The sequence below is a fragment of the Medicago truncatula genome, chromosome 1, assembly GCF_003473485.1.
Source record: "Medicago truncatula cultivar Jemalong A17 chromosome 1, MtrunA17r5.0-ANR, whole genome shotgun sequence".
NCBI lineage: Eukaryota > Viridiplantae > Streptophyta > Magnoliopsida > Fabales > Fabaceae > Medicago > Medicago truncatula.
Window position 1 is genome coordinate 12,256,684 of NC_053042.1, and position 12,993 is coordinate 12,269,676.

Sequence of the window (12,993 nt, forward strand, 5' to 3'; positions counted from 1 at the left end):
GGATTCAACTTTGTTGGAATGAAGTTTTGCGAAACATTATTTGCTACATTGATTCCATTAATACTATTCATCTCGTACATTATGCAAATGTCTTCATCCATCATTACGAAAATGATATAGCTACTATAAGAAAGTACATGAGTAAAGATTGGACTTTTCAACTTTGTCGCAATCTTAGGGAAGACAATATGTGTGCCATAATAAGTTTGAGGGTCAAATAATTTCACCTAAAAATAGAAAAGAAGAAAAGAAGATTTCATTTTTTATTTTCAATTTTTATTACTTTTTTGATGTGCCAGGTGGGACCATACCTAAACTTGTGCTTGTTGTGCTTCATGTTCCCAAGTTCAAAAATATTGAAGCCGAAGAAAACAAAAGCTAAAAAGAAAAAGAAAATCGTCTGAAACTGAAGGCAGCAGAATGGGTGTACCAAAGACGACGGCGCGTGCGATCTCACAAGAAGCATTTAACGATCTAGTCTTCGAAAACATCAACGACCTTGAAATGGACCCCACCGAAGCTCTTCAGGACGCCATCCAAACTCTCACTCTCCAAGGCGTCGATCTCTCAGGTCCGTACGTATCACTAACACATTTCATTACATTCAATTAATCTATTTTATCAAATCATTACTTGTATCAGTGTCGTATCCGGTGTCCGTGTCAGTGACTTACGATTCAGTCATTGTTTTAACAGGTATTGTGACGTCGCTTCCCGGAGAGAGTAATCCGGTGATAGAGTGTTTAGAGAAGCTGAAACAGTTTGAGAATGAAGATATTACATTGGATGAGATTGTGGAAGTGTTTGATAAACTTGTTGAGTTGTGTGGTGGTGAAGATGGGAATGGTAATGCTGCTATTGCAACGAAAAATGGGGGTGTTGAGTTGGTTTGTGGTGTTTTTGAAAAGATAAGGAGTAGTGATGGATCTCGAGTTGTTCTTGTTTCGGGTTTGAATGCTCTGGCGTTGTTGCTTCATGGTTAGTTTTTTGAATTTCTTCTTTCTCGAGTTGCTCATGTGTATTTCTTTGGTTTTTGCTTAGATCTTTTTAATTTGCTTCTTTTTCATGCTCAACTATGTTCATTGTGTTTCATTTTAACTAGAGAGCCATTTGCATTGGCTTATTTGAGATTATGAGTTTATTTTGTGAGACTGCTTGGGAGAACTTGTGAAAATAGTCTTATGGCATTTTCATAAGTTGTTTTCAGCTTATTTTTGTAAGTTCCATAAGATAGCTTAAGAAAACAACTTATAGCATATACAAAAACAATATGACTATCTCTAATTATTGAAATAGCTTATATATAAGGGCTTATGCTATAAGATGTAAATTAAGCTTGTAAATGATTATCTTTGCACCAAAATATCTATTTTGTAAACATTTGTCTAAACCAATTAAAGACATACATATTAACTTCAATAGTCTCTTGTTGCATCATGACAAACATAGAACCTTTAAATTGCAGTGCTTAATTTGGAAAAGGAATAAACTGGGGGACTAAATTGCTATTTAACAAATTTGAGGGATTAAATTAACCAACTCTTACAATTTTAAGGACTGAATGCTGATTTACTTAATGAAAATGAACTACTTTGCTACATCAACCCACTTTTTTAGTGTATTTTGAAATTGATGGTATGATAGGGTAAAATGAAGCTCTCTCATTGAACGTCAATGTAAAATTGATTTTCATATTGTATGTCCATTAAGGTTATTGTATTTATGTCACAAATTACCTAAATTCATTTTGATGACTTTAATGACTATGCGGTGACAGTTAAAAATGTTTTACACAGTCATCCAATCCAATGATATTTCTGTTAGTGGCCAACACTCGGTGGGATTTAGTCCCACATCGGATAGATAGGATTCTTGAAAAGAGGTTATAAAGAGGAGGCACTCCTCACCGTACAAGCTGGTTTTGTAAGGATGAGTTAGGCCTCGATATTCGTTACAATTTCAGCACATAAATATATGTTTAGATGTTTTAGGAAGTGATATTATGGTGATGTATGGTTGAATGAGTGTGTAAAACTCTTTTACATGTTGGTGTGTAGTCATTATACTCATGAGTTATAAGTCCCTACTCCCTACCATCTCGGTGAATGATAAAAACTTGGACCTATTTGTGCACTTAATAATGTTTTTGATTTGGTTGTTTAATAATCTTGAAAAGCATCGTAATGTTGCATAAATTGTACTTCTTTTCTTTTTCTATAATATTATAATGTTTGTACCTCTGTTGCTGCAGATGTTCAAAGTACAGGAACGTTCCAGAACAGTAATGGACCAAGGATTATAATTGGTATCATAAATGATAACAAGCAAAATATAGATGTCTTAAATAGTAGCTTCCGTGTGGTGGCTTCAGCTGCGACTGGTGATGAGATTGTTAAGGATTCATTTATGGAATTGAAAGTTGATGAGCTAATTGTGGAGATAATGTCCGTACATAAGAACCCTGGCATTCAGAGTTTATATGATGCTATTCGTGTACTTTTGACGCCTGATGATAATCGTGTTCTAGCTTCTCAAGTAAGTTAAAGTGGCTTGAATTTGCATGTGGTCTTCTAAATTGAAGAAATCTAGTGTCATGCACACACACACAAAAGTAGAAGAAACATATAAAGTGAACTTAATTTTGGTGAACAGGAGAGTCTTCCAATTTTGTATGAAATTTCTATCATTTCAGTTTTGTTTACATCACAACTTAAAACTATCCAATACATTCTATTTTCAGGTATATGGGTATGCACGAAAATTCGCTAAGATTGGCATTACAGATGCCCTTGTGGATTCTCTTCACACAGGACTTAGCTCACCTGACCTAGTTTCAGCATGCATTACTTTAAAGGCCACTGCAGTAAATGTAAGCGAAGTAAAATCTAAATCTACATCAAGAAAATCAGTATTTTAATTGTATAGTTTTTGGATTCTCTCTGTTCCTATATACACGCATTTTGCGGTTGTATTGCACAAGAAACAATTTTGATTAATATAATAAAATTTCAAATGTACTGTTACTTTTCCTTAGCTGACTCTCTCTCTCTCTCCCCCTCCCTCTCTCTCTCTCTCTCAAATCATTGCTTTCATCCTTGATTCTCTTATCTTAGAATAGCCATTGAAAGCCTAAAAGCTTTTCTGCTCTGTTTATCTCTGTCTATATGATGCCAAATGCTGAGTTACTGCAATGGTTGTCATTCATTTTCTTGAGTTGGATAACCTTGGTGGCAACTTTCTGAAGGCATCCTTCTAAGATCTACTTCTTCATGAAGAAACTGGTTGACAATGCAAGTGGTCATATTAATGGAAAAAACTAACTTAGGGCCAGTGATGGGTGACACTTGCCTATGTTAATTTATATTAGACAATGACTTGAAATTTTTAAGAGTTTTCAACGAGGGTGACTTGAACTCGAGCTTTGTTCTGTTCCCACCCTTAGACTTTTAATGTTTTTTAAGGTTTAGATTTAGTATGTTATGTTGTGTCAGGCTGTTATAATCATCAAATTGAAACACTTTAACAAGTATACATTGTCTCGTATTATGTCTGTTGAGTTTTTATATTCTGTCCGCAGGATGAAATATGTAAATCCATTGCTGAAAAAGGTGGTATTGATGTAGTCCTCAAATGTATAGATGACAGTGGTGAACAAGGCAACACAGATGTGGCCAAAGTTTGTTGCTCATTACTTTCAAAGGTATAAGTTGTAAATGCTTCTCTAGAAATGCCGCTTGGACCTTCTATTATTATTATTATTATTAGTGTCAAGATGGGCTCTAACATTTCTGCTCTTGTTGGCAAGAAATGATAAAATAGTAAAAAATAATTAAGTAAATGGTAAAATGGAAGAAAAAATGTTACATCAAAACACAATATTTTTTATACAAAGTCAAAATAAGGTTTTTTTTTTTATAATGTCCAATATTGTTCCTATTGTTGTGGATTGTTCTTATTTTAACGAGATTTAACTATTTTTTTATTGATCTCTTAAATAATATGATAAAATAGTTAAAATGAAGGGTAAAGATTGAAGAGATGGTCCAGCCCAAAAAAGCTGTATTCGCTTCATATACCATAAAATATTATTATCATAGTCGTGGTGGTCGTCGTCCTCGTCATCATCTATATTTATTTTTTAACAATTTCTAAGCAAAATAGTAGTGTTTTTCACAGCCATTGGTTGTTTGAAGCGATTGATTGAATTTTCTCCTTTTTAGCAGTTTAATGGTTATTCTGTCACCTTTTCTTCTTGAGCTGAAAGTTTTGGAATATTTATAGTTCACGTGTTTTAAATTTTTATCATCAGTACCAGAGTATGATTTAATATTTGTGTCTCAGATATCCTGTTCATCTTTTATTTGTTCACTCAATATGAAAATATGTATATTACCCATTCTTTGGGGAATATATAGCTGATAAGCTTGCATAAAAGCTAGAGTTAGAAGCCAACTATTACAGAATATAAAAAAGTAGTATATATACTGGATAAAACCAATTTCATACCAAACTATTAAACCAATAATTGTAACTCCCTCCCCTTCTTTCCTCACACAATCTGTTTCGTTCGTGATGCTCATATTTGCAACCTATCCTTTTAAACCATTCCACACCTCCCTAATTCTGCAGCAGAGACCAGACCCTTCATACATGTACACACAAACACAAATCAAAAAAGAAAAAAATGGTACTTCCTAATGGAAAAATCACACCACCACTCACTTCATGAACACTATATGTTGCTGCTCTAGAAAACCACGAAGTTAAGCCAATAAAAAATCCAATGATAAACACTATGGCGAAAACGATGATGACTTTGATATCCGACTCCAATTGACATATTATAGACATTGATATTGCAAAGGTAACTGAATATCATCAGCCACACACAATGATTGGAAAAAGCATCAAAATGGCCTAGCCCCAAGATATTGGTATAATCTTAGGCTCATGAAATGGACCCCTATAAGAGGAACTAGTGATACCATCACTGTAGTTGTGATACTAACTATTTCACAACGAAACTTTGCACTCATTTTGTCAGGACCGAAGCACGCTATGAACTGCTGAAAAAGCTCTAGTGCAATCCTAAAACCACCCTGTGAACCATGAAAATTAAAAAATGATATGAATTAGAACAAATAAAACAAGGTGTGTCACAATTCAATCATAAATCAAATAAAGTATAGCTAATTAATTTCTAGTGTCACTTACATTGTGGCCTGACAAAGTGGAACTAATTTGCTGAATATCACCCATTGAGAAGTGATAGAAATTAAACAATAAAGCTCCTTGATGAAGAAATAAGAAAGTAATTAGTGTTCAAAGCTTGACTGACTCTAAGTAACTCTCAATCATGTGTTAATACTAATACTAATGTAATTGTATTCTGTATTTTGAAATAGGAGAGTACATTATACACATACAACAATAGATATAAGTAACGTGCAGAATATTAAATTAATTTCAAACATTAATATGAGATATAAGAGATATGAACACATTTGTGCGGAGTGATTTTACAAGGAATAACAGTTTTAACAAAAAATAAAAAAGATTTGGCCACTATCATAAGGAGATTTTTGGTCCTTTTACCGGCCTCATCATCCAAAATTGGAAAATAAAAATCTCCTTATGGTAGTGGCCAAATCTTTTTCATTTTTTCTAAAACCGTTACTCCCTGTAAAATCACTCGGCACAAATGTGTTAATATCTCATATTAATGTTTGAAATTAATTTAATATTTTGCACATTACTTACATCTATTGTTGTATATATAATGTACTCTCCTATTTCAAAATACAGAATACAATTACATTAGTATTAACACATATGATTGATTATTACTTAGAGTCTGTCAAGCTTTGAGCACTGATTACTTTCTAATTTCGTCATCAAGGATATCAGAGACTCTCTAAGCTTTATTGTTTAATTTCTATCAATGAGTGATATTCAACAATTCAGTTCCACTTCGTCAGGCCACAATGTAAGTGACACTACAGATTAATTAGCTATACTTTATTTGATCTATGATTGAATTGTGACACACTTTATGTTTTATTGGTTCTAATTCATATCATTTTTTAATTTTCATGGTTCACAAGGTTGTTTTAGGATTGCACTGGAGCTTTTTTAGCGGTTCAAAGCGTGCTTCGGTCCTGACAAAATGAGTGCAAAGTTTTGTTGTAGAATAGTTAGTATCACTAGTTCCTCTTATAGGGGGTCCATTTCATGAGTCTAAGATTATACCAATATCGGGGCTGGGCCATTTTGATGCTTTTTCCTATCTTTGCGTGTGACTGATGATATTCATACTTACCTTTGCTGTATCGATGTCAATTGGAGTTGGATATCAAAGTCATCATCGTTTTCAAATTAGTGTTTATAATTGGATTTTTTATTGGCTTAACTTCGTGGTTTTCTAGAGCAGCGACATATGGTGTTCATGGAGTGAGTAGTGGTGTTGTTTTTCCATTAGGAAGTACTATTTTTTCTTTTTTGATTTGTGTTTGTGTGTATGGTCTGGTCCCTACTGCAGAATTAGGGAGGTGTGGAATGGTTTAAAAGGCAAATATGAGCATCAAGACGAAATAGATCTTGTGAGGAAAGAAGGGGAGGGAGTTACAATTAATGGTTTAATAGTTTGGTATGAAATTGATTTTTATTCGGTATATATACTCCTTTAAGGTAAGCGGTTAGTAAATATTGCTTATAGTCGGGATTTGACTCCTCTAAAGTAAGAATTTAAAGGTCACTATAGTGGAGTCTGATCCCAATAGTTGAAAGAGTAGGTCACTTTAGTGGTGTCTGATCCCAATAGTTGAAAGAGTTTCCTATTACTATTTAGTAGTGAATCTCTTATTGCAAGTGCATGTTTAGATTGATGATGAATTCGACAAAATCACGATATGCCATCGTGATTTTGGCAATAAATACTCGTCAGACTTTTAACTAAATCACATTGTGACCATATGATTTCACCAAACACGCCATAAAATCCAAACACACACTTAGAGTGTGTTTGGATGAGGTAATTGGGAAATCTCAAAGAATTTAGAATTCTAGGCAATTCAATTAAATTGCCTTCATTTGTAAATATTCTTGTTTGGATTGACTAATAAAACATTTCAATGTCATCATTTTTTAACAACTTTTATAAATCTTAATTTTTTTGGGCCAAATTGAAATTACGGGTCAATTTGCAACTTTCGAGGGACCAATTTGTAATTTCCAAAAAATTAGGGGTTGATTTGCAATTTTTGAAAATTTCTTGAATTGAATACCACTTTTATATGTTTAATTGATCAGCTAGCAGGAAGTGACGCAAACAAAAGTGCAATTGTCGGGAAAGGGGGTATGGATAAGCTAATCAAACTTTCAGCCAGATATGCTGACGATCCTACTGTTTTGCAAGAGGTAAGAACTAATGGAAATAGTTGCAATTAGTGTATTAGTTAGTACCGGATGTTGTAGCAATCATATTCAGATTCATATACCTAGCTAGTCATGTATCTAGGAAATATCATTCATGAACACAGGAATTAGGAAGTAGCATTATTATTAATCTCTTTGTAAATGTAAATTGTATTTATTTCTAGGAGTATACATAAATGAAGGATCAGCTGAGTGCATATCACTCAAGCATTTCACAGATCCCTTAGCCTGCTCACTAAGGCTTTGTTTGGGAGTTTGGAGGGGAGGAGAGGGGAGGGTTTTGGAAAAAAGGAAGGATCAAGTGGAAGAAATAGAAGAAACTGGGAGGAGAGGGCTATGGAGGTTAAATTTTTACTCATAATAAAAAATCCCCCTCATTTGGGGGAACTCAAAAATTGTATTGGGGGAGGGTTTTGGGGGGTTATGGAGGGTTTATATGAATTTTTTCAAATTCAATATATGTTGTTATAATATTCTTAAAATTAAAAGTATATTAATAATAAGTATTAGTTTATCATTCTCTAAAAAACTGTTCTTTCAAAAAATGTGAAATTTTTGTCCATTTTTCTATATATTTCCAACCCTCCAAACTCCCAAACAAAGCCTAAGTCTCTCAATATGGTAGTATATGTAAATAAATGATCGACTGAGTGCATATCACTCAAGCATTTCACAAATCTCTTCAACTTCCTCAATAAGAACCTTGAATAGTTCGAACCATCAGTCTTAAACTTCCTACTCAAAGTATAGTGATTTTCATTGGCAGATTGATTTCATGGTAGTTTATATACTGATCTTTTCTTCCATTTTAGGATGCTACTTACCTTTACTCATCCAAAATAAGAAGCTTTAATGAGGATTTACTTTGTAGTTAAACTGGATTGATATACTTGATCAAGTTATGGGTGTCAACACTTACAAAATTCAGTTATCTATACTAGATATAAAGAAAGTAGATCGTTTTGGGCTGACTTTTTCTCGTTCCATTTATACCCTTAAGCAAATTTGACCATCAGAATGTTATTTTGTTGTGTCATTTTAAAAGATAAGAATTTATATTATATTTGTTATATTTTTTATATTTTTTTCAAAGATATTATATTTGTTATATTGTTGGTATCATTGAAAAGAATTAGTATATTTGTTACAATATAAAAGTCCAAAAATCTATTATCTATACCTATAATTTTAATTAAGAATTTCAATCAAAATTTCATAAAAACTACCGTTCATAATTTATACGCATTTGCGCAATAAGAGTGAACAGACGGGCACAAAGTGCCCGTTTACCCGTCTAAACGCTAGTATACAATAATAAAAATAACCACGTTTTATTCCAAAAAATTGAGGCTATATCCACTTAGGGGTCCACAGTGATAATTGTTGAAATATATATTATTTCCTTTCGTTATTATTCTATTTTAATGGTTGTTTATTTTTCATTATGTAACTCCGTAAATTAAGGAGTTGATTAGTTGTATTCTCTCCTATAAAAGGAGCACCATTCACATTGAAATAAACTACTCTTAAGTTATAGAGTAATTTCAGCAATCATGTACATGATTGGGAAGATCATATTCTATCCACTCTAGTTTCTGTTGTTTTTTATTTACTGAACCAAAAACAATATTTTGGTGATGAGATAAAATAACAAGTAAGTGTTATTTTGACTATACAATATGTATCTAATTAGCGTTGATGTATCCTATTCAAAACAGGATCCACAATTTTTGACGGGTTTGTTTCAATTCGACATCATGTGCTGTATCTAATTATCTTTTTATGTTGTATTTGAATTTAGTTAAATAGTTTTGTTTGTACTGTTTTACAATTAGGATCTGGATAAAGATTTAGATGATCATATTTTTTTTATTTCAAGTTATATGTTATATTTTTATTCATTATTCACTGTAATGCCAGTACTCTAATAGTATTCATGTTCTATTTATTTGTGGTAAAAATGTTTTAGAGTAGACCATATTCAAGTTAACTAAAATGCAGGTGATAAAAGCCAAGGTGTAGGAGAAATAAAAATACTATTCATGTGGGTGTGAATCTATAGAGGAGTATGTTTTTAAAATGCAGTTATAGGAATCGATACTATATAATGTGATCAAGACCTATCCATGGCTATCATTATATCCAGCATATAATTTTTTTCTATAATCTGTACAATTTTTGATATACTTGTTATTATCCTTTAAGTTTGTATATGTGCGTCTTATATGTTTTTACTTTATTTGTGATACAGATCATGTCTATTATTTCTGTACTTTCGCTAAGATCCCCAGAAAATGCAGCCCGTGCCATTGAAGCTGGTGCTGGTGACCTTGCTATTCAAGCCATGCAGAAATTTCCTGCAGCGCACCAAATGCAAAGAAACTCCTGTCTTATGATCAGAAATCTAGTAGCGAGAAACCCAGAGAACAGGCAAGTTCATAATTTGTGATGTTTACAATGCAAGACACTTTTTAACAGTATAATCCGAGTTTTTGCTAGCCCCATGGCTCTATCTTATCACTTTAAATCTCTTGAGACACTTGCCAGCATTTGCATCACTCTTACAGTGACCCAAACCCATTCACAAGGGTACTGTACAAATTTAAGCATGAGTGCTACACTTTTTTTCGTCTCCCTGTATTATTATCCAATCCTTGTATTACAATGATGCCCGCTTACACTCTTTATGTTATACAGAACTATTCTGCTTAATAATGGAATTGAGAAACACATAAGGAAAGCAAAGCAAACACATGCCAACTGTAAGGAAGCTGCTACTGATGCCTTGAGGGATTTGGGGCTCGATAGTTACAACTTGTAGCTGATAAAATTTTCATCTCTGTTCTTTTTTCATGTAACACCATCGGTATGCTCTTGTTTCTGAAGAAAATGTGAGTGTGTGACTGCATATTTCTATCATCTCTATACCAAAATATATATATGTACCTTTTTGAACAGAAAAACCAAACATTAGAAGTCTGTGTGATATATTAGCGGGATAGTTGAACTCGTGACCTCTTTACTAAATCAGTGGATATGCGCGATATTTACTCTTCTATCTATCATATTGCTTTGTCCAAAACCATAATCCAATAGTTATAAGTGGTAAATATCATTTATGGGCAAATTATACATATTATATTGGGGAGTTCTAGGGTGCACAAGGTGTTTAGGTGGTGTATGTACAACACTGTTGCATTTTCAATCACCAAACCACATAGCAAATTAGGTGCATTGAATTTTTTTGCCTTCTCATTCTCAATCAGGACTTTGCGATGGTGGTGTTTAGTGCTTCTGTGAATGTTCTTTCAAAAAGAACATAATGCAGAAAGGGATTTTATTCATTCCAAGTTTGTCATGGTTGAGAAGTTGTCCAGATTTATAGTAGTGCTTCTGTGAATGTTCTTTCAAGAAGACTGTCATTAACATAAGATAAGCCATCTTCCGATAGTTATGTAGAACTGAAATGATTTGATAAAGAGTAAAATAACGACATTATATGATTTGAAGCTTTGCTCAAACTGCATTGGTTACGAATGAAACTTTGTTTGCCAACAGCATGATATAATAGTGTAGCACGGCCACTGCACAAGCACAAGGCTTTTCAACTCATAGAATTCCCTTCCATTGTATAAAACATCGATTTCAATTTGATTAAGAACATCATTGTTTACAGCTCTATCTACAACGAATGTAACTAATTTTAGTTTGTAGAAATAGAATTGTACGAGCTTGTTGTCACCATGTTTGCCACACGATATCTCTCTCTAGGATGAGTCAAACAATGCTATCATATCATTTCAGTGCTACTAATGCAGTTTGACCTCAGTTTTAGCCATATAAATCATATCATATCATTATTTTATCAGAGATATTACTAGCTTGGGGAATGCTTCAAACACCATAGATGCAGGTGGAAAGATATCGTGAGTATTGGAACACAACTTCCGATGGCTATGTATAGCTATATTTTTGGAATTTCAGTCGGAGGTTTAGCTCTATAAGCTTTGTTACAGGTAGGGACCCCCCATTGGAAAGAATAGGTAAGTGGTGCTTATGGTGTAGGCGAGCAATAATAAGCCCCTCTCTTTCCACTTATGCTTATTAATTTTAAGATATAATGATATGAAATTATTGACAGATGTTATATGACCTATGCGGTAACTTTTTGTGAGATGCTCAATTCTAAAGATATGATGTTTATCAAGTACCATACACACGAGCGCACGCACACACGGGTGTTCTCTATTGTGGATACGTAGAGATCACTTAAATACTTAAATATGATGTTCTCTATTGTGGATACTCTAAAGCTTATGACAAGATTGAATGACCCTTTCTCAACATTGTTTTACTCTACGGATTTTCCCATAAATATGACTTCTTTAATCGTGATATGTGTTAATTATATGTCTCATTCTCTTTCTTGCTTATTGGCTGTCTTTACGTTATTTTAATTACCAAAGGGGTTTTAGACAAAGGAGATACCTTGTGTCCTTACTCCTTACCTCTTTATTATTTGATTTTCACGTAGCGTAACATTGTATTTGTCCTGTTGTATATATTAAAAATATCTCTTTGAATAAAGAAAGTATTTGAACATTGGTTGATAATCTTGTGCAAAATAACATTTTTTTACTTAATCATTTTTCCGTATTTGTTTATCCTCAAAAAAATCTTATAGCCACCTAGGGGTGGGAATAGGCCAGGCCAGGCTAGGTTTTGATAGGCCTGAGTCTGGCCTACGAAAAAAATCACAAGCCTGAGCCTGGCCAATGGCCTATCATAGGCCGTTTTTCTAGGCCTGGCCTGGCCTATTTAAAAGCCTGGACTGGCCTGAAAGCCTACTTACAGGCCTACTTCACATTAAGGCCATCAAATAGTTCATTTGGCCTACTAAATAGGTTAAACATGTCTTAAAGCCTACTTAAAAACTTATTTAACTACAAGTAAATTTCAACTAGATTAAAGCCTACATAAAAGCCTATAACAACAAAGCCTATTAAGGGACTAATAGATAGAGAAAAAGATGTTTATATTTTTAATATAAGCAATTATTTTAATATAAAAAAAAATATTTTTTAATAAATAAGTATTAATAGGCTGGCCTATTAGGCTTAACAGTCTTTTTTTGAAGCCTAAGCTTGGCCTATTTAACTAAACAGACTTTCTAAAAAACCTAAGCCTAGGCCTATCTACTAAACAGTCCAGGCTAGGCCAGACCAAAACAGGCCAGGCCGTAGGCCCCTGTAGGCCGGCCTGACCTATTCCCAACCCTATAGCCACCCTTCCAGCAGGATTAATAAAATATATATTAAAACTCCAATAATGAGTTGATGTGTTTTTCGTCAGCTCCCTTAAAAAATATTTTTCGTCAGCTTCTAAAAAATTGTTGCTATAGTCATAGTACTTAAAGAGTCCGTCTCTAAATTAATTGCTATAGGAATAAACAAATTATATCTAAACCAATCAATAAACAACAAATTTGTAGTAAGTGGGAACTTCAAAAGAAAAAACTTGCAACAGAAAAAAAATCTAAACGAAAAAAAATGCATGTGT

At 33.3% G+C, this 12,993-nt stretch overlaps 1 protein-coding gene across 4 annotated transcripts; it reads left to right on the forward strand.

The window, feature by feature from the left end:
• Positions 1-326: 326 nt before the first annotated feature.
• On the forward strand, positions 327-11,778 carry LOC25482656 (armadillo repeat-containing protein 6). 4 transcript variants are annotated; one of them, XM_039834044.1, is made up of 9 exons: positions 331-571; positions 697-978; positions 2,252-2,535; positions 2,741-2,869; positions 3,578-3,700; positions 7,309-7,416; positions 9,686-9,864; positions 10,132-10,300; positions 11,304-11,778. In XM_039834044.1, exons 1-8 carry the CDS (start codon positions 421-423, stop codon positions 10,253-10,255), a joined length of 1,380 nt encoding a protein of 459 aa, XP_039689978.1. In that variant the 5' UTR covers positions 331-420; the 3' UTR covers positions 10,256-10,300; positions 11,304-11,778. The 4 variants fall into 4 exon arrangements, with proteins under 4 accessions (XP_039689981.1, XP_039689978.1, XP_039689979.1 ...); XM_039834045.1 differs by lacking the exon at positions 11,304-11,778 and adding an exon at positions 10,701-10,719; XM_013611244.3 differs by lacking the exon at positions 11,304-11,778 and having other exon boundaries at positions 10,132-10,499.
• The last annotated feature ends 1,215 nt before the right edge of the window (positions 11,779-12,993 follow it).